This window comes from Marmota monax, unplaced genomic scaffold (assembly GCF_021218885.2).
Source record: "Marmota monax isolate L192 unplaced genomic scaffold, Marmota_monax_Labrador192_F-V1.1 WCK01_AAM20220418_F8-fsc00603, whole genome shotgun sequence".
NCBI lineage: Eukaryota > Metazoa > Chordata > Mammalia > Rodentia > Sciuridae > Marmota > Marmota monax.
The window spans coordinates 1-27,963 of NW_026694785.1; the positions used below are offsets into that span (position 1 = coordinate 1).

Here is a 27,963-nt window from a genome sequence, read left to right on the forward strand (position 1 = left end):
ATGGCCAATTTCCAAACCCCTAGCCTAAGTGTGGCTGAGGAGAGCTCAGTCCATTCGGATCTTCTGGTTTGTCATCCTGTAAATGATGCTATCATATCCAGGATCCATGTTCCAAATATTGTAAGAGGTGATGATCACGGCCAAAGCCAAGGCAATCATTATCCAAAGTACCATATTGAAAACAACTGAATATTCAAAATTATACTTATATGCAAGGTTATAGGGACTGGCTGGTTTCTGCAATGAAGAAAAGGAAAGAGAAAATTAAATTTTAAGATACAACATTATCCTAATTTAGTGTGTGTGACTCGCTGTCTAGCAAACACTTATCCACAAGTGGCCTACAACCTACTTATACTGGGTGGAACCAGGAAGGGGAGTCTTCAGGGAGAAGACACTGGCACCATGGGTGGAAGTGTAAACTGGTCCAACTGCTTGAGAAACTGGCAAAACCCGGTGTAGCTGAAGGCAGGCGTATCCTGCCATCCGGGTAAGTCCATGAGTGAACCGAGAGCCTGTGCAGCCATCAGCCACACAGTGGGCGGGTATGGGGACGTGGCCGTACAGTGGGCGACACAGCAGTGAGGGGACTGATTCCTGCTCTATTCATAAGTCTGTGTGACTTTGAAAAATAACACTGAGCAAAGAACACAGAAAAATAATGAGGTAGGATTCCATGTGTACAAAACTGAACCAGGCAAAACCAAACAACTCTGTTTTAAGGATAAATACGCACAGAGTCAAACTGCAAGGGAAAGTGACAGGGTGGCTGCCGTGGTCAGGAGCCGAGTCACTGTGGGTGGGGGTGGGGGACTCCAGGGGACAGGGGTTCAGCATTTGTATTCTTTAAATAATATCAAATATGTTACAAGCTGTGGAAGAACGAGCACCTTCATGTTTTTAAAAGAGGAAAACAGGCTTCTTCAACTACACGGGCAACTTGGTTCATTGTGGCTAAAGAACATAAAGCATAGGCCAGGGCTGGGGACAGCTCTGGGGCCGAGTGCTTTCCTGTCCTGCAGGAGGCCCTGGGGTTGGTCCCCAACACTGGAAAAACAAAATGAATATAAAAAATAAAGAGCAGGACTATAACAAGAGACAAAGCTAATGCAGGCAAGCCATGGGGGCCTGGCTTTGAGCCCATAGCAACGAGAAGACAGGACACGGCTCAGGCAGGAAGCCAGCCTCGTGATCAGGGTCTCCTTTAGAAAAGATGACGGTGATGATGAAGTGTACAGGAGGATCTGGGAAGGGACAGCTGAAAAGCAGGGAGACAGACTGGGGTGTGGCAGCGTAGTGAGGTGGCAGAAAGGAGGGCGGGGTACCTGGCAGACGGTGTCAGAGCTCTGCCTGTTCTACCACCCCAGGCCCTGGTACATCGTGGGCACTTGGCAAACGATTCCTTGAACTGTTCTTAGCTGTCCCCTTACGCTAACAGAAGACAGTGACTTCAACTGGAGGAGGGGATGGGGGCACAGACCCTGTGTTTACCTGCGGGAGCTTAGAGTTGAGGCCAAGGACCTCACACCCCGAGACCTTCTTTGGTTTCTATTTGATACAGCAGGCTCACACCCAGCCGAAGTGCACACTGCAGTGATTTTCAGCTCACTGACAGGGTTGCACAGTCTTTGCTGCAACCTAATGTTACACCATCTCCATCAGCGCTCTAGAAATCAAGCCCACGTGAGGCCTTCTTCTCTGTGAACAGGCCAGAGACTGGATGCAGGAGAGTGATGAACAGGGACGACAGGCAGGTGACCAGACGAAATGACATTCCAAGGAATGTTTGATGCCAACTTCCCATTGCAAAGGATTCCTTTGGGTCCCTTACAGTTTTACAAATAAGAAAATTCTGGAGATTTTAGACGGCATACCTGAAGCGCTAACTCAACCTCGTAGATAAAGCAAATCTGACCTCACCTCGCTCTTGCCCCTAATAGCACATCTGGTCATTTGAGAGGCTACTTTCCCAGAAACTCAAGTCGTGCATTAAAAGAACTGATAGGTAAAGGCAGCCTAGCACATCACAGGAGACACAATAATTCAGCTCTACACAAGTGAATGCTCGAACTCCAAAACTGGGGCCTTCTTCAAGATGGCTTCTCTCTGGAGTCACTTCATGTAAACTGGGCAGGCCTACCGTGGCAATATTCAAGTTTTCCCATTAAATTCAAATCTATCTGAAGGCTCTGCTTTCGGGGTCAGCTCCCATTTCTTTCATCAGTTTAGACATTTTCTGTGGCTTCTCCTCATTTGCTGTTGTCTGAAGTCTTGGGGTCTGATTCCGCTATTTGCTGTTGTTCTCATGGTGTATCAGCTCTGCCCGTGGGTTACAATTTCTCGAGTTCACTTTGGGGATCATACCTGGGAAGGCTCCCCTGCCCTGTGACTTGTACTAAGGGTGTACCCTGTCAGAGATTCCACATTTACTTCAGCTACGTGCTGTGGAGGTCTCACCAGCGTGGGACCAGGTTTTCTGTTGATTTCTTGGCTGGGGCTTCCCAGAACGGCAGGTGACACAAATTGGAGTCCCTCACCCACAGGTAGGGGCCCTGCTGTTGAGAACATCTCTACTCCCAACAGACTGGCCACCCGGAGCTCAAGTGGCCTTTGCTGGTAGGCAGAATGTTCACGAGTCTCCCCTCTCAGGAGGGCACAGCTTTATCAAGGTCCCCAGCTTTACAGGGAGGTGTCAGTTCTCATCCCCTCCCCCACAGGGAGTCAGAGGCTCCTCACCTGGTTTCTGTTTTTGGTTTTTTTGGTGCTGGGGATTGAACCCAGGGCCTCCCCAGCCCTTGATGGATATCCTTAGTTTGGCCTGCTTCTTTGCTTACCCTGTAAAAATCTCCTTTACCTTTTGAGAGCTGAGCTATGCACTTAAAAAGGCTTTTTATTTTTCATCCTGTGCTTCTAGATGCCTTACAGCAGACACTGGTGGCAGCTGCAGGGTAAGCAGGGCGTCTGTCTGGCCTGCTATGTGTCTTAAACACAGGAAACCAATCTAAAGCCGGTGTCTCCAGACTGCCTTAGGCAGGCATCAGCTTCAGCCCTCTCACCCCAGGTCTCTCCCTGCCATCTGTAAATGGAGTGACATGGGTCTGAAGGGTACAGAAGTGACTAGGGAGCTGACGGCAGTAAGTGACGAGGCCAACAGTAAATAACGTTCTTGGCTACGTGGCATCTAGAGTGTCTATACCACCGTTTCCCACCCCCAGATTCCCTGAAGCCATATATCTGTCTAAGATCATGGACACACACAGTTTTCCACAGCCAGCAACCTCACCTCTCGCTCTAAATGCTTAAACTCAAAGCAAGATCCATACCAAAAAACTATGGCGGTAAACCAAAATTTTAAAGACCTACACAAGGAGGATTCCAGAAATAAGGGATTTTGCTGCCAAGACAGTGTTCCTTCTAAAAGAGCAGAGTTCATCAGTTGAGAGCACCCCGCCACGCCCTCAGTGACTGCTGATGTCCCCTGTACATACCAATATTGGAACTCTCTTACTGCCCTGGCAGATTTACTTTTATCCCTAACTCAAATTCTTACAGTATCTGATGGTAGCCCCAAAGGACTGAGTATTATTGGCTAAAGCACAGAACCTTGTGAATAATCAATGAATATTTGAACTGAAATTGTTTTTCAGATTTACTGACGGCCCATTCATGTCACCTAGAGGTGACAGAGGATTTAATTTTTCAAAAAAAATCATGCTCACCTTTTCTTTTGCCTCAAGGATAGTTCTTGTCTTCCTCATAAGGGATGTGTCAAATGATTTGACAGTCACTAACTCTACCACTGCATTCCCACCATAAAGATTGTACATGTCATCTGCAAACTAAAAGGAAGTTGTTAACATTGTGATGAATCTCCAATATGTTTTGTCTTCATTTTTTAGTTGTTGATGGACCTTTATTTTTCACTTATTTATATGTGGTTCTGAGAATCGAACCCAGTGCCTCACACATGCTAGGCAAGTGCTCTGCCACTGAGCCACAATCCCACTCCCCATTTTTATTTTTAAGTGACAAAAATTGTATATAGTTATCCCTCAGCACCTGTGGGGGACTGGTTCCGGGACCCTCCTGGGAATGCAAAACGTGCAGATGTTCAAGTCCCTTACATAAAATGGTGTAGTATCTGTAAAGAACCTACGCATATCCTCCCGTATACTTACCAACACATATGAACCTACGCATATCCTCCCGTATACTTACCAACGCATATGAACCTACGCACATCCTCCCTTATACTTACCTACTTACTTTTGTTTTTGTCCTGGGGATTGAGCCCAGGGGTGCATAACCACTGAGCCATATCCCCAATCCTTTTTATGTTTTGAGACAGGGTCTCACTAAGTTGCTCAAGACATCATTAAGTTTCTGAGGCTGGCTCCGAACTCACTATCCTCCTGCCTCAGCCTCCTGAGCTACTGGGATTTCAGGTGTGCGCCACTGTGCCCTGCTTCCGGTATACTTTAAATCTTCTTTTGGTTCCTTATAATACCTAATACAGTGTCCATGCTGTGTTAATAGACTGTATTGTTTAGGGAATAATGGCAAGGGGGAAAGTCTGTACACATTCAGCACAGATGCACGTTTTTTCCCTAAATATTTCCAATCCTTGGTTGAATCTCCAGATATGGAACCCATGGATAGATATTTATCATATGCAATATTTGTTATAAGATATATATACAGCTAGGCATGATGATGCACGTCTGTAATCCCAGAGACTCAGGAGGCTGAGGTGGAAGGACTGCAAGTTGGAGGCCAGCCTTAGCAACTGAGCAAGAGTCTGTTTCAAAAAAGGTAGAGATGTGGCTCAGTGGTAGAGCACCCTAGGTTCAATCCCCAGTACACAAAAATAAATAAAGTACACACACATTGTGGGATGGCTAAACCAAGATAATTAACATGCGTCACCATCATTTTCTGTGGCAAGTCAAATACAAACTCATTTAAATTATGTGTAAAGCTTCTGTTCTTTGACAACATATTCCTACCTACTGGATCATGATATATGCTATGTCTTGAAATAGGCAAGACTAAAGATTTTGATTATGTTGAAATATTCAGAAAACTGTTGAGCTTTAATATATATTCAAATGCTCAAAATAAGATTACTTTAAGAGACTGAACTTGTTGGCATATAAACTGGGGGAAGGGAAGTAGGAAAGGGAAATGAAGAGATGTTCCTAAGTGGTCTATGATTAATCACAAATGTCTACAAAGATTTACGCAGGAAGCCTCACTGAGGAGTTATAGGTGAGTAACGTGGAGGGCAGAAGAGAACAGGCGTTTGTTATGCATTGGCTGCGTGTCTGCTGTGCTCGGTTTTCTAGTTCAGTACCTGATAGTGTTTAATGGGCACAGAGTTTCAATTGGGAAAGATGAAAACGTTTTATTAGAGATGATGACGGTTGCAGAACACAGGACTGTATCTAATGCCACTTAAACATGGCTACAATGGTTACATTTTACGTTATATATATTTTACCAGAATAAAAAATATATATCATGCTATAGTTATCAATCATTTCCTAATACTGTCCCTGCCAGCATTAGAAAGAGGTAGCCCAATATATACCTTTGACCCTATTTTATTCTTGGCCACTATAATTAGAACACCCTCCAAGCAGTCAAGACCTCACTCAATGGCATTTCATATGGATCCCCAGCACCACAAACAACCCCCACACACAAGAAAAAGTGTCCTCACAAAGCAGATTTTCCCATTAAGAGCAAAAAGTGAAATGTCACATTCCGACCTCGCGTCTGACACTGAAGTTTACCTTTTGCAGAGCATCAACAAGGATCCTAGAAGCATCTCTGAACTGCTCAGAGTCTTCCCCGTAAAGTTTCCCAATTTCATCCAAACCTGCTAGCTCCAGTGAGTACAGATCAGGAGAGTGATCCTTGGCTAGATGCTTATGACGGGACAACTGAGGAGGACAAATAAAAAAAGGTGACAGATAACGTGTGGCGTATAACAGCTGATTCAAGTTTCACACCTAAATAAACTTGGCTACCACAGTACCCCAGCTGCGCCCACGGCCTGTGGTCTAAAATGGTGGTAACGGGGAACTGGTTTAAATGGGAGTTTCTGATAAATCCCACCCAAGTCTTATTTTGGGGAACACTTACAGAACTCCTTGAATATTCAATAAAAGTTCTTAACAAAATTGTTAGGTTTTTTTTCAAAGTTTTTTTTTTTCTTTATATATGACAGCGGAATGCATTACAGTTCTTGTTACACATATAGAGCACGTGTTTTCCTATCTCTGGTATATATATATAGCATATTTACACCAATTCGTGTCTTCATACCTGTACTTTGGATAATAAGGATCATCACATTCCACCATCATTAATTACCCCATGCCCCCTCCTTCCCCTCCCACCCCTCTGCCCTATCTAACAAAATTGTTAGTTTTACACCAGGTGCGGTGGCATATGCCTATAATCCAGCTACAAGCGAAGCTGAGGCAGGAGGATTATAAATTTGAGGACAGCCTGGGAAACTTCATGAGACCCTGTCTTAGAATAAAAAAAGGTTGGGCACACAGCTCAGTGATAGAGCACTTGCCTAGCATGTGTGAGACCCTGGGGTCAATCCCCAGCCCTGCACACAATTTTTTTTTTTAAACACAACTGCTTAGTTTAAAAACTCAACTATGGGGAAGCACACAAGGAACAGCTGGTTGGACCAGTTTGATCCCAGGAATTAGTGAGCCATCAGCCGCTACTCCCCACAAACCCTCCCTTGCCACTTTCACAGATCCCCAGCGCTGAACTTCCCGATTCCTCAACCCAGTACTGGCTGAAAAAGTTTAAGAAACAACTTCACAAGCTACCAAAGAGGTAAGAATTTCTATTTCAGTTACAAGGATGAGTAACTCAAAAAAAAAAGAAGCCCTTCAGACAGATGTATTGCTTCTCGACTTGGTTGACAGTACTATTTATCCCAACTGTTACTTCTTGTTTTTCAACACAAAGCTACAGATGTAGGAATCAATGCCCAAGCTGGAACTCCAGCCAGGGTATTCTTATTCCCAAGACTATTTTGTGGAGGACATACTGTCTCCTCTAAAAGGAGAAATGCAAAAATAATTTCACGCTCACATGAGTTTAGAATGCCCAGTACCACTACTAATTTCTCAATTTTCATGGGGTCTTAAATCTAGACATTCCTTTCTTTTATTCTGCATTTTCAGGGATTGAATCCAAAGCTTCACAGCTGTTAGGCAAGTGTTCTATTACTGAGCTACGTCACTGGCCCTTTTTATTTGTCGAGACAGGATCTTATTAAGTTGCGCACGCTGGCCTTGAACTTGTGATTCTCCTGTCTCCGCCTCCCAAGTAGCTGGGATTACAGGTGTGTGTGCACTGCCATGCCTGGTTTAGGGCATACATATCATGCTTTCCAACTGGGTTCACTATCAGTGAAGGAGTTTATAGACACCAGAATAAATGGAACTGAAAAATTCAAGCAGCTTACTTACCAAACTTGAGATATCATGTAGCACTTGCAGTTCCGAAAGAAACAGCAGGTCAACCTTCAGAGACCAAAAAAACCCAAAATGAACATTATTTTAAATATGCGTTACAGGTCTATATTTGCCATTTATCAAGTAAAATACAGGCTATTACAAATATTAATCCCATAAGTAAAATTATATAATTTCCCCCCCTTTGGTAGGTTCACTGCAACTGACAAGGCGTACACAGGCGAGGGTGCAGCTGGTGGGAGAGTGCTTACCCAGCATGCCTGAGGCCCTGGGCACCACCCACAGCACCAGAACAAAACTGCATGTAAAACACTGCTTCCTAACAGAAAGGTAGTGGCCATCTCTTAACACAGTGACTGCCACTCAACAGCTATATTTCTGACAGAACCATGATCCATCATCTGAATTCCACTGTGTTTTTTCCTCAGGGCATCAGGATATCCCGCCACGGGCCAGCATGCTCACTCCCCTTGAATACTCTCCATACTGGACAATGGAAAATAGTGGTTCTGGTTGCCCAAAGTAGGTAAATGGTGGACGTCGTCACAAAGGTGGCATGCCACGTGATTACAAGGGTGCAAAAGCAGACGATGAAGCTGAAGGACAGCAGTCAAAGATGGGGGTGCCCCTTCCACCGCAGTGTCCAGAATGAATGAGAAAAACCTGGCAACACGTTGGCAGCGGCCATGATGCCAGCTCCCACATTACCAGGTGGACACAGCTCCTCCACGGAGACACTGCAGTTCCTGGCTTGTGTGGATGAACAGGGGCAACCCTGCCACTAGAATATAACACTACTACAGCTCGATTCACAGCAAGGACTGGTATACTCATGAGATCATTAAGATGATTACACCATGAGCCAGGTGTGGTGCCGCATGCCTGTCACCCCAGCAACTCGGGAGGCTGAGGCAGGAGGATTCCAAGTTCAAGACCAGCCTCAGCAATTTAATGAGACCCTAAGCAACTTTGTGAAACCTAGTTTCAAAATAAAAAGGGCACAGGGCTAGGGCTGGGGCTGGGGCTCGGTGGTAGAGCGCTTGCCTGGCATGTGTGAGGCCCTAGGTTCCAACCCCAGCATCACATAAAAAAACTAAATAAACAAAATGAAGGTCTTGTGTCTACCTACAACTAAAAATATTAAAAAAAAAAAAAGGCTCCAGATGTGGCTCAGTGGTTAAGCACCCCCAGGTTCATTCCCCAGTAAACACGTCCCCCACCCACCCCAAAAAAGAATATTACACCAGTGGAAAAAACAATTTACTCCAGCAGTAAATCTGTATGATTTTTTTACTTACTTCATTGTTCCTACTCAGAGAATTGAGGGGAAGTGAATTGAGAACAGAGTTTTCTTGAAACAGGCGACTACGGAGCTGCCGCAATGTGACTGAAAGGTCTTCAAACACCGAGTTTGCCTTCCCCACCATATACACTCTCTGCAACGAGAACCCCAGACTGAAGTCACCCACAGTCTACAGTCCGCTCAACACAAGGAGGTCTGACAGTATTTTTCATAAAACTGTTTTTCAATTTTCATTAAGTCATGAAAGCTGCTTTTATTTTTTTTAAAGCATCTTAAATAAAAACTTTAGCACTTACTTCCTCACTAGGAGCCAACTGCAAAACTACGGGAGTTTCTTCAGAAAACAAGGAGTGAATGGAATTTGCGACGCTGTCAAGACTAAAAGGAACCGCCTGCGATTTAAGAATAAGACCACAGTTATTTTCTGAATGAAAGTAGGAAAAAAAGTCATTTAGATGGTATTAAGAAAGAAGCCTGGGGACTTTGGTTTTGGTACCTGGGGCACTTTACTGCTGAGCTACATCCTCAACTCTTTTTAATTTTTCTTTTGCAGCAGGGTCTTACTAAGTTGCTGAGGTTGGTCTCTAACTTGTAATCCTCCTGCCTCAGCCTCCTGAACTGCTAGGATTACAGACATGTGCCACAGAGCCTGGGTGGCACCGGTACTTTTTATGGAAATTTGGACACAATTTGGCTACAGAGGATTAAACAGCCCCCTAGTGAGCAGAGTCTGTATTCCCAATGTGACTAGATGAGATACAACTCAAACATGCACAGGACACTATGTAGCACAAACCATTTTCTGGTGGTCATTCATACTTGAAGCAGCAACACATTTGGTTTCAATATTGATTAAACATGCTACAATGAATGTGTAAAGTATTTACTTGTATTTAAGAGATTTGAGGAATCGAGGTACTGAATTTAATTGAAAGAATTAGACCTCTTTTTCCATTTTGAAAATTTTTAAATGGATAATAAGATTTAGGGTTCATCTTCAGATAGACTGAAGACTCTCAGACAGGCTATAAAGTATACTCCAAGAATTTAAGGCTCTTATCTTAGGAATGCATGAAGGTATTAGTAGACGGAAATACCCAACTCTGGCAAGACCTCCTTATTTACTTGAAATTTGTATCAAAATATAACAAGCAATCCATACTCATTGTTGAATTCATTAGGAAAGTATGAGTTCATGTTGGAGACATTTTATCCTGATCCACAGCAGAATTTTAGTGGTTATTTTTTTGTTGCTTTCTTCACTCTGTTATCTGGTATAAAAATGTAGTAACAATATGTCATCACTCTTGATTTTAAGTAAGAGTATGTTAATAATTGTGAAGGTGTTAATATTTTTAATTTTTTATATATCTTAATGTTAATTATAAAAAAGAACTATGTACATGTTATATTATCAAAATATATATAACACGCAAACAATATAGTGTACATATCCTGGGGTAACAACTCAATAAGCGTTTATACAAATGTATGCATTCATGTAACCCATGCAGACAGGAGGTAGAGCGTCATCAGCACCCGAGAAGCACCCACCTCCACCCCCAGGGGTGACCAAAATGCTGGCTTCTATCTCCATAGTTGGCTTTGTTCAACATTTTTTTTTCAAGGTCTAATTAACATTTATGGAACAAAAGCAGAATATACATATTTTTTCAAATATCCATGGAGACGTTACCAAAGTAAACCATATCCTAGGGAGTGAATAAAAAGTTTTTTTTTTTTTGGTTCTACATTATTTTAAAAAATAAATTGTAGTAATTTCCCCACAAAAATTATGTTATTCCTGATATTACTTTATTAAAATAAGCAATACAGCAGTGTTTCTGTTTTAGTGGAGATTTTTTAGTGATTTTTTTTCCCAATAGTTCCCTTTACTACTTACAAGTTCATGTTTATAAGGAGCAAATTAATGCTAATGTGGTGCAGGCAGGCAGAAATCAATGTGATTATATAAATCTCACTGATGAAATCCCAGCATCAAAATTAAGCTTATCAATTTTATACTTCTGTGAAATGAAATCAATTTTTCTGTTACTCAAGATGCACATTAACTCTTCCCAAAATTCTCTTAAAATGAGTTTATGGGTAACTGAGGTGGGGGGAAGAATGTGCAAACTTGCAAAAGCACACTGTGACCAGGCCACCACCCCCCCCCCCCCCCCAGTCACCACAAGTGCTTTCCTTTTGGGATCACAGTCACCTCCTCAGGCTTTGCAGGGAAAACACAAGCAAGTGACAAACTTCCCAACCTCATTTCACCTAGTGAAATGGCGCTTGGGTCAGGAAAGTTGAAGGTAAATGCTAACATGTCCCTAGCAATCGCATAGGAGAAGCGAATGAATCAGATGACTGCCAGACTGTGAAGGAGAAGAAATAGTTATTTAGACAACCAAGCTCACCAAGCAAGAAGCTGAGCTGCTGAGAACACAGCGACTGTTTTCTGCCACCATATTCTAAGGAAAGGCCCGTTTGTCCAGGAATTTCTGTATCTACAGGACTTGAAATACTAATTAAAACAGCTAGCTAATCAAATGGAAGCTTCATTAAGTGGAATTCTAAGACACTCTGGTTTTAAGGTTTTGTGGGGTCTGCCATCTGAGCCTTCTGTATCGTTCCCCATCTTCTGCCAGGAAAAGTATTCTAAGCAGCCAATCAGGGGCAAGCAATAAAAGGAGCTCTCTTCACAGCTTCTCATGTAAAGTGAGACTAGTCTGTTTTAAAATGTTTGGTTTTGGATTATATGCTAATAAAAATCTTGCAATGGCATTTTGGTTTTTTATATATTTATTTTAAAGAAACTCCACAATGATTTTCCCAGGAATCACATAATAAATGACATTAATACTCTTGGTGAAAATGTTCTGCCTTCCTATCTTTATTGTTTCCTTCCTTCCACTTTACTTGCATTTACTATGAAACTTTTTGGTTTCTTGTTTTTTCTTTTTTTAAAATATTTTTTAGTTGTCAATGGACCTTTATTTATTTTTTTATCATTTTCATTTTTAAAAAATTTGTTTTAATTAGTTACACATGACAGTACAATGATCTTCACATATCATACATTTGGACCTTTATTTTATTTATTTTATGTGGCGCGGAGGATTGAACTCGGGGCCTCACGCATGCTAGGCAAGCACTCTACCACTGAGCCACAACCCCAGCCCACTTTTTGGTTTCTTTAGCTTATTAATTTCCAATCTTATATAACCTAAATTGTCTAGTATGTGCATCTTAAGCTATAAATTTCCCTTTTACACTGGGTGTGATGCAACACCTGCAATCCCAGAGGCTCAGGAGGCTAAGGCAAGAGAATCGCAAGTTCAAAGCCAGCCTCAGCAACTTAGCAAGGCATCCGGCAACTTAGCAAGACCCTGTCTCAAAACAAAAAATTTAAGAAGGGCTGGGGATGTGGCTCAGTGGTAAAGTGCCCCTTGGTTCAATCCCCAGTACCAAACAAAACAAAACAAATCCCTTTTCTTACCACTTCAGCTGTTCAGCTGAACCCCACAATTTTTAAATATAAGGCTCATTATTATTCAGTTCTAAATAATTTGGAAATTTCTACAGCGATTTCCTCTTTAACCCATGAATTATTCAGGAGTGCATCTATTACAACTGTCTTTCTTGTTATCTTTTTAAAATAAATGAATTTTCAAGAATTACATATACACAGAGTTGAAAGAGACAAATAGTTCTATAAGACATTTTATGAAAAATGTTTGCCTCGCCCCCCCTTTCCCATTCCTCTGAGGCACTCTCAAATCCTTTTGTTTTTACCACCTTCTTTAAATAAGATGCTTATGTGACTACATTTTGATTTTCAAGTGTAGGCATTATCTATTTACTGTCCATTCTAGAAAACAAGGACTTAGCTCTCCCGCATCACCAACCATAAACTCATCCTCTTTCCATCTTTCAACAGTCGCAGCAGAATTGTCCCTGGATTGGTGTCGTTTCATTCTTATGACTCTCTATGTAATATTCTCACCCAGCCTCACACTAGGAAATCGCCACTTTTCCAGCCCACAATGGCAATGAGGGGAAATCCGCTCTCATTCTACTCTCATTCCTTGGTAATGACAATGTCTTTTCTCTCTGAGAGCTTTTAAGATTTCCCATTTCCTTGATGATTCTTCAATTTCACTACACCTAGGTGTTATTTTGGACTTGGCCTCCTGGATATTCGGTATGCTTTAAATCTGCAGTGTCACATTTTTTGTTTGTTTTTATCATTTCCAAATACTTATTTTATTCTTAATTGACAAATAATAATTGTATACAGTTATGGGGTAGAATGTGATGTTTTGAAACATGTTTACAAGGTGGCATGGTTAAATATTAGGCTAATTAACAACCTCATATACTTTTGTGTGTGTGTGTGTGTGTGTGTGTGTGTGGTGAAAACATTTAAGACCTACTCTTTTTTTTTTTTTTAGTTGATGGACCTTTATTTTATTCATTCATTTTTTATATGTGGTACTGAGATTTGAACCCAATGCCTCACACATGCTAGGCAAGCACTGTCACTAAGCCACAAGCCCAACCCTAAGACCTACTTTTTTTAGCAATTTGAAAATGCAATTCATTCAACTGCCTGTAACCTCAGTTGCTTGGGAGGCCGAGGCAGGAAGATTGTAAGTTTGAGGCCAGCCTGGGCATCTCAGTGAGATCCTCTCTCAAAATACAAAAGAAGGGACTGGGGATGTAGCTCAGTGGTAGAATATCTCTGGGTTCATTCCCCAGTACCACGGCCCCCTCTGCAAAAACCCACAATGCATTATTATTTATGATAGTCACTATTTTGTGCATTAGACCCCTGAAGCATGAGCCAGCAATTCTACTTCTGGCATATGTCCCAAGGAGTCGGAATCAGCTTGCCAAAGAGATTTCCACACTCCATGTTGACTGCAGTATTAGTCACTATAGCTTTGATATGAAAGCAGCCTAGGTACCTACCCATAAGCAGAAAATGGATAAAGAAATGTGGTAGGGCTGGAACGTAGCTTAATTGTAGAGCACTTGCCTAGTATGCAAGAGGCCCTGGGTTCAATCCCCAGCACTGGAAAAAAAATTGTGGGAGATATATATATATATATATGTATATATATATAGTGAATTACTATTCAACTTTAAAGGGAGGCAGACATCCTGTTATTTGTGACAACACAGGGGAACTTTGAGGACATTATGTTAAGTGAGTTTCTCAGCAGGTCGAATCTAAGCGTATCCATGTTGTCTCTCTGACCCCGTTGTTGAGGAGGTACTGAAAGCGCTGCCTCCCCTCTCGCCGCCATGTTGGATCCCCTCTTCACATTATGTTAAGTGAAATAAGCCTGGCACATTAGAAAACATACTGCATAATCTCACATATGAAATCTACAAAAAAGTTGAACTCATAGAAGTAGAAAGAGAAAGATAGTTACCAAAGGCTCGGTAGGAGGGCTGGTGGATGGAACAGGGGTATGTTGATCCAGATATGTTTTTTGGTTTTGTTTTGGCACTGGGGATTGAACTCAGGGGCACTCGACCACTGAGCCACAACCCCAGCCCTATTTTGTATTTTATTTAGAGACAGGGTCTCACTGAGTTGCTTAGTGCCTTACTTTTACTGAGGCTGACTTTGAACTGGTGATCCTCCTGCCTCAGCTTCCTGAGCCGCTGGGATTACAGGCGTGCGCCACCACAACCGGCTCAGATACTTTTTTAAGGTATCATTTTGTTATTATTTTCAGATTTAAATGCACTGCGTTCAGAGAGAGTGGTTAATATGATCCTGATTCTTTATCATTTGTTCCGATTTGCCTTGTGGTCTAGTACATGCTTGTTTTGTAAGCATGCCACGTGTGCTTGGAAATCGGCCATAGGAAGTCTGAAAAACAAATGCCCAGAAAATCAGCATTGCACAGACCACAGTCTTACAGTAAAATGAAAATTTTTAAATTAGAAATTATTAAAAAAAGAACCCAGGGCTGAGGCTATAGCTCAGTGGTAGAGCGCTTGCCTTGCACACATGAGTTACTGGGTTCGATCCTCAGCACCACATAAAAATGAATCTACAACTATCTACAACTAAGAAATATTTTAAAAAAAAGAACCCATACATTTGGAAATGAAAAAAATTTCTAAATAACTCATCACAATCTAAATTCTGAAATATTTAGAATATCAACAAACATATCACCGATCAAAAATGTCTAACTACTGCCTCGCGTGTCTTAGTTTCTATTGCACAATTTGAATACACATTCTAAAATGGCTTTTCGGCTGATCTAGGAAGATGAGGTGTTACTGTGGCTGACACCTTTCTCGTGGCATTTTGTTTTTTCCTTCAAGTACTTTCTGACTTTCCTTCAATTATTTATTGTCCCCGTGCTGGGGAGACAAGCCAAGGCCTCGCACACGCTACGTAAGTGCTCTACCACTGAGCTACACCCTCGGTGCACACCTTCAATTTTTTATAACAGCCAAAGGAGGTGTCCCTACAGGGTGAGTCATGAATTCAGAAGGACCCTCCCTACCCCTGTAATTCAGATTTCTCTGGGGGAATCTGGGGCCCATGGCCCAGGGCGGTAAGCCAGCTCCTCTGCAGCAGCCCCAGGCAGCTGGGGTTTCATTAGTCCCTTTCTCAAGAGCAAGTGGACAGACAGCATTTTACAGCTCCTCACCTTCGGCAGGAAACACCCTTTCAGTGTCAGCTCCTGCTTACCACGGTGGCCTCTGAGTTTTCTATTCCTATCTGGCACCTGTGTGCACCCCTTTCTTGTTTTCAGGGTAGTTGTGCTCATGAAGATGTTTTGTCACTTTTTTTTAATATTTATTTTTGAGTTGTAGTTGGACACAATACCTTCATTTTTTTTTTTAAAGAGAGAGAAAGAGAATTTTTTTATATTTATTTTTTTTTTTTAGTTTTCAGCGGACACAACATCTTTATTTTATTTGTATGTGGTGCTGAGGATCGAACCCAGCGCCCCGCGCATGCCAGGCGAGCCTGCTACCGCTTGAGCCACATCCCCAGCACTGGAAAAAAAATTGTGGTTTTTGTTGTGTGCACCATCCACTATGCCTGGCCAGTTTACTAATACCTTCATTTTATTCATTTATTTTTATGTGGTGCTGAGAATTGAACCCAGGGCCTCTCACATGCTAGGCGAGCGCTCTACCACTGAGCCACAACCCCAGCCCTGTTTTTGACTTTTTATCCAGCACGTCCATGTGCTTGCAGTGGACAGAGGGCCTCTCCCATCAGCTCATCGTTGCCTGAAAGGCCAGTGAAGGAATAATCGAGCCAGCAAACAGCCTTTTGTCTCAGAGGGAAAGTTCTGAAGGGAAGGTGACAGGACAATGCCCAAGAAAATGTCAGAAGGACACACCCTCAAGTGGCTCTCTTTTAATGGCACTCTTTCTCAAGCCTGACCATTCTAAGCAGGGCAACTTGTCTATCTCTTATCTTAGAAAGAATTCTCATCCATGGAGAATGGCCAGGTTTCCATAACTTGATAATTACCATTATCTTTTTAATGAAACTGTGTTCTCAAAAGAATTTCGAAAGAGAGTGCGTTTTAAAGAAATTGTGTATCCAAAAATGAAAAAAAAGTGTTTAGAATTTAATTCATAATGTTCGCCAGCAAGAGAAAATGAAAAAGTGTATTCCTCTGGGCTGGGGCTGTAGCTCAGGGACAGAGCACTTGTCTAGCATGCTAGAGGTCCTGGGTTCCATCCCTAGCACTGGCCCCTCCCCACAAAAACTTTTAGTGCGAGATATACTCACATTCTCCAAAGGGTATGAGATGACACTGCCTGGAGGGAGAGCCAGCTTGTCTACTCCCTTCACCATCACCATAATGGTAGCCCTGGGCCGATGAAACAGGTTCCCCACAGCAAGTCCTGGCCAAGAAAGATCCTAAATGTCAAAAGGCATAAAATGGTGCTTAATTATCAACTCAGAAAAACATCGCCCCATAATATCAACTAAGCAGAGTTAAGGGGTTCTGATGACCCTGGCCAAGAAAATTCACGGGGACAGTAACCATTTTATAAAATAAATAGTAGCTGCAATCTCCTAATCAAGGATGCTGATTTCTACCTTCTTCATTTTCTTAAGATTCTTGATTTGAAACAAAGTCTACTAGGAAATCAGCTCAAACTTGCTGTGGGAAAAAAAAAGCAGGCAAGTAAACACAACACAAGGACTTTTTAAATTCCACATTGCAAAACATTTTCCTCTTCCTATAACCATGGACAATTTCTTCCTCTAATCATTTTGTACCCTTACATATGGAATCACTTTTCTCTCTCTCAGTGACATAGCAAGACTGTCATTACAAAATTCTCTTTAGACTAAATACAAACAAAATTCCTTCTGAAAGTAACTCATGTCAGTTTACTAACAATTTTCTTTTTTTAATACCAGGAATTGAACTCAGGGGAACTCAATAACTGAGCCACATCCCCTGCCTTTTTTTTTTTTTTTTTTTTGTATTTTATTTAGAGACAGGGTCTCACTGAGTTGCTAACTGCCTCGATAAATTGCTGAGGCTGGCTTTGAATTTAGGATTCTCCTGCCTCAGCCTCCCAAGTTGCTGGGATTACAGGTGTGCACCATCCACTATGCCTGGCCAGTTTACTAACAATTATTTCTAAAGGTAATTTTAATAGCCAATTGGAGTCAAATTTAAGGTTGTAGGGTTTGGAGTATAGCTCAGTGGTAGAGGACTTACTAAGATGAAGCCCTAGGTTCCATCCTCAGCACAAAACAAAAAAAAACCCACAATATATTAAGGTTGTAAAGAATTTAGGTACAACTTTCATCCTTAAACATACAAATATGTTCACCCTGGTTGCCCAGAGACGACACAGAGCTCAGGGGTTCCACCCTTCGGCCCGGCAGCTCAGCAGTTCCCATGAGCAGCTTCTTGCAAGCACACGAAAGATCTAGAAGGAAAGTTCCTTTTGGTGACTGAAGATATCTAGGGACCACATCAAATTCACCACATGCATAATGAGGGAGGAGACAATAAGAAAGCAAAATGCATCTCTTTCCTTCTAAGCCCTGAGCTTCAGATTTCTGGGATTGCCTGGATATAGACGCCCTCCACTACAATCATGTAAGCAGCCAGTGACTACAACACATAATAGTTTCAGACTAAGAAACCAAGGTCCTAGGCTGCCCAAGGACTGCATGATTACCACGTTATTTTCCTAGTCTCAGACAAGATGTGTATCTAATATTATCATTCATAGCAAATCTATCACCTGCACTAAAGAAAAGATATATCCTATTAATAGTAGAATACCTCTGTTTATTTACTATGTGTCAATTAAAAATAAAGATATGTTTAGTCAGGTACACTGACGAACGCCTGTAATCCCAGCAGCTCCCGAGGCTGGAGGCAGAAGGATCTCGAGTTCAAAGCCAGCCTCAGAAAAAGCCAGGCCCTAAGCAACTCAGTGAGACTCTGTCTCTAAATAAAATATAAAAAAGGGCTGGGGATGTGGCTCAGTGGTTGAGCACCCCTGAGTTCAATCCCTGGTACCCCCCACCCCCAAAAGATATATTTAAAAAATATTTAAAAGCTAAAAAAAAAATAGGACAAATGCATCATCTGGTATACAAAGAATTTTTAAACGATGACTAAATAATTACATGGTAAATAATTTATAATAATTTTGTTTCAGAAACTAAGCTTGAAGCACTTAACAAAAATCTCCCCAACCAGAAATGAGCTTTCAAAAACTTTAGTAATATGCAGGGAATATACCTATATATGTTTGTTACTTCCTTGGCCTCTTAGAAGAAATCAGCAAATGTGTTTTTAGAAAGAATTGCAAGCATTTAAAAATATATACATACTTCTTTCACGGAGAAGCCCATGGATAATGCAGCCACATCTGGGATTCTTTCTCCTGGTATAGGCCAATTTCCATTTCGGAAAACAACAGACCCTGGTGATCTTAATATACTGAATTCATTCCCCCAAACCCCTGAAAAGAAAACAGATTCAATGAATCATCAGCACCATAACTCTTTTGTACCCACCTTGAAAACTGTTAAATATAATACATGTTTCCCCACCATCCACCGACTTGGCATACTAAATTACAATTGACGAAATGCTGAATCCTCAATGTCAACAAATTATTTTTCAAAGTTTAAGTTCAGTTAGATGCATATGCCTGTAAATCTCAGCAACTCGGGAGATCAGGGCAGGAGGATTGCACGTTCAAGGCCAGCCTGAGTAACTCAGTGAGATCTTGACTCAAAACAGAAAAAAGAGGGGAGGGATGGCTAGGAATGTAGCTCAGTGGTAGAGTGTTTGCCTAGGGTGCGCAGGGCTCTGGGTTCCAGCTCCAGTACCACAAAAAAAAAAAAAAAAGAAGAAGAAGAAGAAGAAGAAGAAGAAGAATTTAAGTTCATATATTCTTTTTTTTTTAATGGTGCTGAGGATTGAACCCAGGGCCTGTGCATGCAAGGCAAGCACTCTACCAACTGAGCTATAGTCCCAGCCCAAGTTCATATATTCTGCTCAAACAAAAGTACAACCACAAAACAGGATTTTCCTAATGATGTAGACGCCTTCCTACAAACAACACCTAAAAGGCACATGTGACCATCTGGCAAAAATTAGCAGTCAGTGGCATTTCTCCAGAATTTAAAAACAACAACAACAACAACAAAAAGTAAAACCCCAGGGGCTGGGGATGTGGCTCAAGTGGTAGCGTGCTCGCCTAGCATGTGTGAGGCACTGGGTTCGATTCTCAGCATGTAAAAATAAAATAAAGATACTGTGTCCACCTAAAAAACTAAAAATAAATATTGGGCTGGGGATGTGGCTCAAGTGGTAGTGAGCTCGCCTGGCATGCGTGTGGCCCGGGTTCGATCCTCAGCACCACATACCAACAAAGATGTTGTGTCCGCCGAGAACTAAAAAATAAACGTTGAAAAATTCTCCCTCTCTCTTTAAAAAAAAAAAAAAAAAAAAAGTAAAACCCTGGAACAGGCTAAAAAGAAAGAAAACTTGAAATCTCTAAATTATTTCTACCCTGGACCCTCTCTACAAAGTATGAATTCATAAAGTTTCTAGTATCTCATTATAAGACTTTAGTATGTTCTTATCTCAGGATAGATCAATGTCCTACATGCAAACCTAGTGAAATGAGAACTGTCAAGTGGAGGGTGCGTGTGACCAGTCACAAAATAAAACAATTCAGACTTTAGAAACAAAGTCCATGAGGTTTTTTCAGTCAACCTATCTGGAGGGTGTGAACAGGTATTCTGTAATGATTAAGTCAACTACTCCAAGAGTATGGTGTCTGGATTTAAAGATAAAGGCTAATTGAATAAAGGGACCATTTTTATAAGCCCTCCAAGGCTAAGGCTAAGGTTTTTGGCTTCTTTTTTTTTTTTAACCTTTATTTTATTTATTTGTTTTTATGTGGTGCTGAGGATCAAACCCAGGGCCTCGCACGTACTAGGCGAGCGCTCTACCGCTGAGCCCCAGCCCCAGCCCCAGGTTTTTGGCTTCTTCTCCTGTTATGTATTAACCCAGTGGAGTCTAGTTTATACAAGGCAAGGAACTAGTGGAAAGTTTTAGGTTCTTATGAAAAGATCAGCTGCAAGTCCAAAACAAATCTTGGCTCCTATAGGAAGATGAGACTTTAATAAAGCAGGGCTGTTGTTCTCTTGACTTAGAGAAGTACCATTTACAGGGAATAGGAATAAAGTTGGGAGGCGCCAGTAAATGTCTTGGTGTTGCAGTATTGACAGTAAATAAAAGGCCTGGTTTCAATTCGGCACAGCAGCCAGAACAGGGATTTCCAAATCGTTCTAGCCAGAGGCAGTCCAAAAACCAGCAGACTGGAAGGGTCACTTGTAACCCACAGACATCTTGGTTCGCTAAACTCTAAGGAAAATGGGGCAGCACAAGACCTATGCTTTCCAAGTACCATTTGCTTTGAAGGAACCATATTTTCACCTGGAGTACCTTTGTTTTGAGATGTGGCCCTACTCACTCAACCCTGCAAAAGCCACACTATTTAACTTTGGGTCACCTTTGTAGTTAGATTAACCTCCATGGACATACAACAAACTCCTTCAGGAGGCTACCACTTTAGGAAACCTTAGAAATAGGCTCCTTATACAGAGAAAGGTCACATTGTCCAAACTTCTGCTCACTGCAGGTATCACAGCTCTGGGACGCCTGGCTGAAAGCCACCCATACTTGACTTGAACATCACCAATCATGAGGAACCCCATCGCAATTTACAAACACTGTATTTACCTGAAGTCAGCTCCACTGTCCCAACATTCTAGTCCTTTGAAAAGTTCCTCCTTGTACTGAACTGAAATGGGCTCCCTGACCTTCAACTTCTTGAGTTATCACTCAGTCTCACCCGATTACCTTGTCCCCAGAAAGAAGAGGAATTCCTTTCCTCATCACCAATTTATCTGCACAAGCCCCTCCCTGTATGTCCTCTCCCTCCAGACATGAGGGCAGGGATGGCCCCCTCCACTCTAACATAGGCTTGTGTTCAGCCTTCTTAGGGACTTTCACTCATTCACCTACAAAACGATTCATTCAAATGTTAATTTTTTTTTTTTTAGAGAGAGAGAGAGAGAGAGAGAGAGAGAGAATTTTTTTAATATTTATTTTTTAGTTTTCGGCGGACACAACATCTTTCTTTGTGTGTGGTGCTGAGGATCGAACCCGGGCCGCACGCACGCCAGGCAAGCGCGCTCAGCTACCGCTTGAGCCACATCCCCAGCCCTCATTCAAATGTTACTAAGCCACTATTCTGAGACAGACAACATATCAGAAGATAGGCGACGATATGGTGGTAGGCATAGAAAGATGTCCCTGAAGAAAATCAGCTCCGTGAAGGAGGGATTTGCATCTTGTTCACTCAGTATCCCCAGGGTAAGAACGGTGCTTGACAAATTGCTACTCAATACATACTTGCACAGTTAATGAGTGAATGAAGTCACCTCAAACGACCAACGTTCCCCTCTCAAAAACATGCTGAGGGTGTTCCCATTCTAAAATTAAAATGACAAACAACAACTCCAAAACCAGCTACCAGCCTCTGCTTCCCTTCAAAGGAAGAATCCTAGGACTGGAATCAACCATGACCTGCTTCTCTACTTCACCTCCTGGACGCTACCCAGCTACCAAGCCCAGAGTTCCGGATCCCTCCACCACTCACACAGCCCGCCAAGTCCAAAAGACAATTTTCAGCCCTTAATTTACTGAACTTCCCGAAGCATCTGAAATGGGAACACCCTCCTTGAAAATCTCCTTCCTTGAACTTCACGAAGCCAGGGTCCCTGGTTTTCCTTCAATCCCTCTAGTTGCTTTCCTGTTTCTCATCCTTTGAAGCAGTGATGGCCCAACTTTTTAGATTTCAACCCTTTCAGCACAAAGATGGAAGGAAGCCCGTACATATGTGTACATGTATGTACACGTGGGTGCACGCGTATGCTGCACACTTGTACTAAAATGATAGGCTACAGAGCTGGGGATGTAGCTCAGAGGTAGAGCACTTGCCTAGAATGCTTGAGGCCATTGGGTTTAATCCCCAGAACTGTAATAATAACAATGATATTAATACTAACAACAATAGGCTATGTATTTGCATTACATTACAAAGCACACAGAAATGAAAATTTCTAATAAGATTGATACCTGTATAGTATTCTTCCCAATCTAATCATGAGAAAACATCAGTCAAACTGAGGGACATAAACAAGTGACCATTACTGTTTTCAAAAAGATTACTTTTTTTTAAAGTTCTAGTACATTCTCCTAACATCTAAATGGATCACGTAGCATATTCCACTTCGGAGATCTGAGAGCTCCATTCTTGACCCCCTACTTTCCCATTTTAAGAGCTCTCCCTGGCTGAGCCCATCCACTCCTAGGTTGTGAACACCAGAAATGCACTGACGCCTCCCTGATTTTTATTTCCAGCCTAGATCTCCCTTAGGTCTGAGACCTACATACTCAACAGTCCGTTGACATTTCCTTCTAAGTCCCACCTGCCCTTCAGACTCAACAGGTTCAAAACTGGATCTACCATCTTTCCACATGATTCTCCTGCATTCTTTGGCTCCAAAAAGGATGCCATCCTCTGCCCAGTTGCTTGAATCAGTTGCCTTTAAATATATATATATATATATATATATATATATTTTTTTTTTTTTTTTTTTAATTTAAAAAACAATTTTGGATTTGGATTGAACCCAGGGGTGTTTAACCACTGAACCACATTCTCAGCCCTTTTTATGTTTTCACTAAGTTGCTTAGGGTCTCCCTAAGTTGCTGAGGCTGGCCTCAAACGTGATCCTCCTGCCTCAGCCTCCCGAGCTACTGGGATTATAGGCACGTGCCACCATGGCTGGAACTTTTAAATCCTTTTGCAGCACCACGACTAATTGAACCACTGAATTCTATTGACTGCTTTTTCTTATCATCTCCTGAATCCGTTTCCCTCAGTGTCCCTCACCAGGTTTGCTAGATCTGGTTGCCTCTATGACCCTGTTTTCTCATCACTTTTACAAAATACAAATGTGTTTGTCCACCTCTCTGCTTCAATGTCCAGAGCCTCTGACGCAAATCCAAAACATAATAGCCCAGGGGCCTCACCAACCTTACTTCTGGGATCTCTCCAACTTAGCCCCTATACATTCTTGCCTCAGCAAACTATTTGGTCTTTGCCTTTCACATGTCTGTGCTTCTGTCTAAAATGCCTTTTCTTTTCTTTCCGTGTATTTTCTTTTCTTGCTGGGAATGGAACCTGGGGTTTTATGCATGCTACACAAGTGCTCTCCCACTGAGTTACATCCCCAGCCCTAAAAATGTCCTTTCTTTTCACTCCAACCTTTCCCATATTTGCCCTGTGAGGTACCTCCCCAGTCTGGGTGAGAGGCTCCGTGTCCTTCTCTCTAAGAGCTCCACCATACTATGCTATGATCTATGAATGGATGGAATCCATCAATAAGAAAAAAAAGGGGGGTTCTAGTTTTGTCCTCCTGGGTATCAATGACCAAATCAACTCCATCTTCTACATGACATCCCTTAAATTCCATGTGCTTCACTCTTCACCTTTCCTCTCAAGGTTAAATATCTGAATTTTTTTCAAATACTCCTCAGGACATGATATTTATAACTCTAGTTCCTTAGTTCTCTCTCCAGTTCTGTAACCATGTTTTAAAGGATTTTGATTTTCTTCTCAAATAGAGAAGTTGGAGCTCTTGAAGATGTTTTCCATTAAATTACCCTTAGTCATTGTGGAAAATAATAATTTAACCTCATCTGACAAGACCCAGCAATGCAGAAGTTCTTGGTTTGTAGAAACTAGATCATTCTAGTAAGGAAAGCATGTTCAAACCATGTACAGAAACAATTATTTGATCTCAGACTCAAAACCAAACCAGAAAACCTAAACCTCACTGAATCAAAACAATGTCATTAAAGCAGAGAATTTCAACAGATGTTTTGTTTAAAGCACAGTATTAAAGGAAAGATTTTCTTAATTTCAAAAACTGAATTAAAATAAAAAATTCACCCAAAGTATCTTCTTTTCTTGTGTGTGTGGTACTGACAATTGAACCTGGGGGCACCACTGAGCTATATCCCCAGCCCTGTTTGTGCATTTCTTATTTCAAGACATGGGCTCGTTAGTCATTAAGACAGCCCTCCTTGAACTTGGCAATCCTCCTCCTCAGCCTCCAGAGTGGCTGGGATTAGGTCTGAGCCACCATGCCTAATCCAAAGTATCTTAATGGACAGATCAGAATGACCTTTTCAAAGTCAGCTAATGAAAAGAAACAAAAAGCTGGGTGTGGTGGCACACCTCTGTAGTCCCAGTGACTCAGGAGGCTGAGGCAGGAGGATCACCAAGGCCAGCCTCAGCCATTTAACAAGACTGTCCCGAAATAAAAAATAAAAAGGGCCGGGTTTGGAGTATAGTTTAATGGTAGAGCGTTCCTGGGTTCAATCCCTGGTTTCACCAAAAAAAAAAAAAAAAAAAAAAAAGAAAAGAAATGTAACTATTATCAACACACATCCCTGAGCACCTCCAGAGATGGAAGAGAACTACCGATTTCAAGAACATCACTGGTCTATACCTCCCACAGAATTAAATTGTCATTCCTGACGCAGGACCTCCCACAGCATAGGCACAGACCTCCCACTGGTTTTAAAGTGACACACGGGAGACCAGGGCACCAATTCCTCCAAGTTGTTCTCAACTTAGGCTCTTGTTGCCCACCGTGTGCATTCCCTGGATCGGCCCCCATCACACCACATTCTCCCATGCAGCACTGCCTTTGCTACAACACACATTATGGAAAAGGCCCGTGCTTTGGAGCCAGCTGGTCTGGGTTCAAGTCCAGCTTCACTACTTACTGCCTCTATGGTGTTGAATAATCTATTTAGGTCTGATCACTCTGCAAAACGAGGACGACACCCTTTTCTGAGGATTGCTGTCAAATGCAATGCATTACCACATAATACACAAGTTGAGAGGCCAAATGTTCGCTGACTTCCACTCTTGCTCAATGCTTAGGGAACCCAGGTTCCTCTCAGAAAGCTGCCATTGATTTGACATGTGACCCTAAGGATGTGACTCACATCCCAGTTTCCAAATCCTTAAAACTGGGAACTGTGACAAAATATGGAGAGGTGCTTTGTGTTCACCTGGATACAAATCACATAAAATAATGACACCATCCCAGTTTTTACATCCTGAAACATACATGAGTTAGAGCCGTCACCATTATTGATGACAACCACTACATTGAAGACATTAACCGAATGCAAAGAATAATAATAAAGGCAGCAGCCAATGGCAGCTAAGGAATCGGTCTTTCCTTCTTCGCAGCGGGCTGTGGTTCACCAGTCCATTGAGAAATGCGCCCGACCTCCGAAGGGCCTCCCGAGCCGGAAGAGGAGGCCAGGCTGATTGGAGGTTGGCGGCACTGCGGGAGGACGCGCCTTCCTCAAAAAGGCGGAGGGTGGAGGCCGACTCCGAGAACCCCCCACGGAGCCCGGCCCTGGCCCTGGACCGTCGGTCCCTAAGGCCGCACCGCTACGAGCGGATCCCGGGTAACAGCCCTGAGAGAGGCGGCTGAGGCGAGGCCGGCCCTGGCTGCCCGCACTGCGGCATCCGCCGGGCAGCCGCCCACCCCCGGCCGCCCGGGACCCCCGAGCCCCGCGGCGCAGGGCTTCCCAAAGCACGTCCCGCACGTCCGCCCCGACTCCTCACCCGCCACCGACAAGCACAGGATCACGGCGAGCACAACCATGGTGCCGCGGCGGCTTCAGCAGCGCAAGGCGACACTGGGAGGGCGGGTGGGATTCGAGCCACCACCGCAGCTTGAGGGGGTGACACGCTTGATATCGCTCCGATTCCGAGAACTCGCCCCTTTGTAGCGCCGGGACGGCTGCCGCCTTCTCAACCAATGGGCAGCTACGCCGCGAACTACGGGAGAGACGTAGCAGGGAGCGGCCAGCCTTTTGGGCGGGGTATAGAATGATGGATGGAATGCCCTGCCAATGGTAGCCAAGGATTGAAGAGCTGGGCGGTGCCGACCTCCTGCCGGCGATGACGGGTCATAAGATGAAGGGTAAGGCAGGGGGTGTTGAGGGGCTGACCGAGCCGGTCGCGGGGTCGCGAGAGCCCACCGGGTGAGGCTGCCTCTTGAGTGCCGACTTTTTGTTCAGTCTCCGGCGACGATCTCCAACTGGGGGGGGGGGGGTCTGTCTTTCCGGGTCGTGGGCTCCACCCTGCTACGAATGCCAACTGTACAACGGCAGGTTCGGGTTTCGCTTTAACAAGTACCCAGATGTTGAGCATCTGCGGGAAAAAAGCTAGATGCCCCTGGGAATCCCTGCTCCCAAGGAGGGGTGTTGGATAAAATACAGGACTCCCAGAATTGAATTTCAGATAAACAACAAATATTTTTTAGTACGTCTCGAACATTTTTATGGGACATACTAAAGGAAGTATTCATTTTTTTTATCTGAAAATCAAATATAACTGAGCGTCCTTATTTTGATTAGCCGAATCTGGCAGCCCTGCCTCCGAATACTTTCCGAACTACCAAGAACGGTGGGACGGAACATCCATTTTTCAGTTTCTAGTCTGGGCAAGGTGTTCTGTGCCGATATAGCAGAGCTAGACTTAGTAATTGGACCAGGATCTTCCCTTCCCACAGCTTATGGTCTTTAGTCCCTACGGTGTGAAGCAGGAAGTGACACTGGTTAGAAAATGATACTCCTGCTGATGACCTTGACAGATGGATATGATTTCAGTATGCGAGGAGGTAGGGAGCTTCTTCCAGGTAGGGGAAACTCTAAAGTAAGAAAGCCTCCTCATTAACTGTTCAGCTTGATAAAAGAAGAGATTGTATGAGGGAAGGGGATGCCAAGCTAAAACTTTAAGTTAGGGACATATTTATTAAGAATCTTGAAATGTACATGAGAAAGAACTACACTTTTCAGGAAATGCATAGAAGGTGGTTGAGTACTGTTCAGTGCACAAATATAAGACAGACTTATTAGGAGAAGAATGTCTCTGTTTTCTCAGTTCCCACTCTTTATTTTCTTCTTAGAATTAACTTGGAAGGAGAAAAGAGACAGAGAGAGACAGACAGACGGACGGATGGACAGGCACGGGCGCGGGTTGAAAACAGCAATCCCAGGAGTTTCCCAGGCAGCAAAACAACCCAAGGAAAATTTGCCCACCTCAAAACTGGAATCAGAAGATTCCCCAAATACTCAGCCTGAGCTTTCTAGAACCCATTTTGCTTATCAAAACCACTGTGTGTGTGTGTCTGTTGCAAGCACTCCACCACCAAGCCACATGCCCAGCCCCAAAGCCACTCTCAGTTTAGAAAACGGACTCTGGAGTTTCTCCCTCAACCTCAGGAAACTCTGAACTCTCAAAATTGCATTTTTTTCCAGCAGAGAATTTTCACAAATGTGACTTAAATCTGAAAAAGCAAAGATATTTTGTCCATTGAAAATGTAAAATTATGAGAACCAAAATGTCTAAAGCAGCTAATTTCCAAAACATCAACTCTAACATGACTAGCTTGAAAAAAATTTTTTTAATCATTTTTAGGCATGA

The 27,963-nt window shown here is 42.8% G+C and overlaps 1 protein-coding gene and 1 non-coding gene across 2 annotated transcripts; both read right to left on the reverse strand.

Moving 5' to 3' along the window:
* Positions 1–8: 8 nt before the first annotated feature.
* Atp6ap2 (ATPase H+ transporting accessory protein 2) lies at positions 9–26,248 on the reverse strand. Its single transcript, XM_046425810.2, has 9 exons — positions 26,098–26,248; positions 18,686–18,816; positions 16,604–16,735; positions 9,111–9,206; positions 8,810–8,947; positions 7,506–7,559; positions 5,796–5,945; positions 3,720–3,839; positions 9–237 (listed from the first exon to the last, which is right to left on the reverse strand). The coding sequence occupies exons 1-9, from the start codon at positions 26,135–26,137 to the stop codon at positions 46–48; spliced, it is 1,053 nt and encodes a 350-aa protein (XP_046281766.1). The 5' UTR covers positions 26,138–26,248; the 3' UTR covers positions 9–45.
* Trnaa-agc (transfer RNA alanine (anticodon AGC)) lies at positions 15,941–16,013 on the reverse strand. Its single transcript has one exon. It is a non-coding gene; the product is annotated as a tRNA-Ala (tRNA).
* Positions 26,249–27,963: the final 1,715 nt, after the last annotated feature.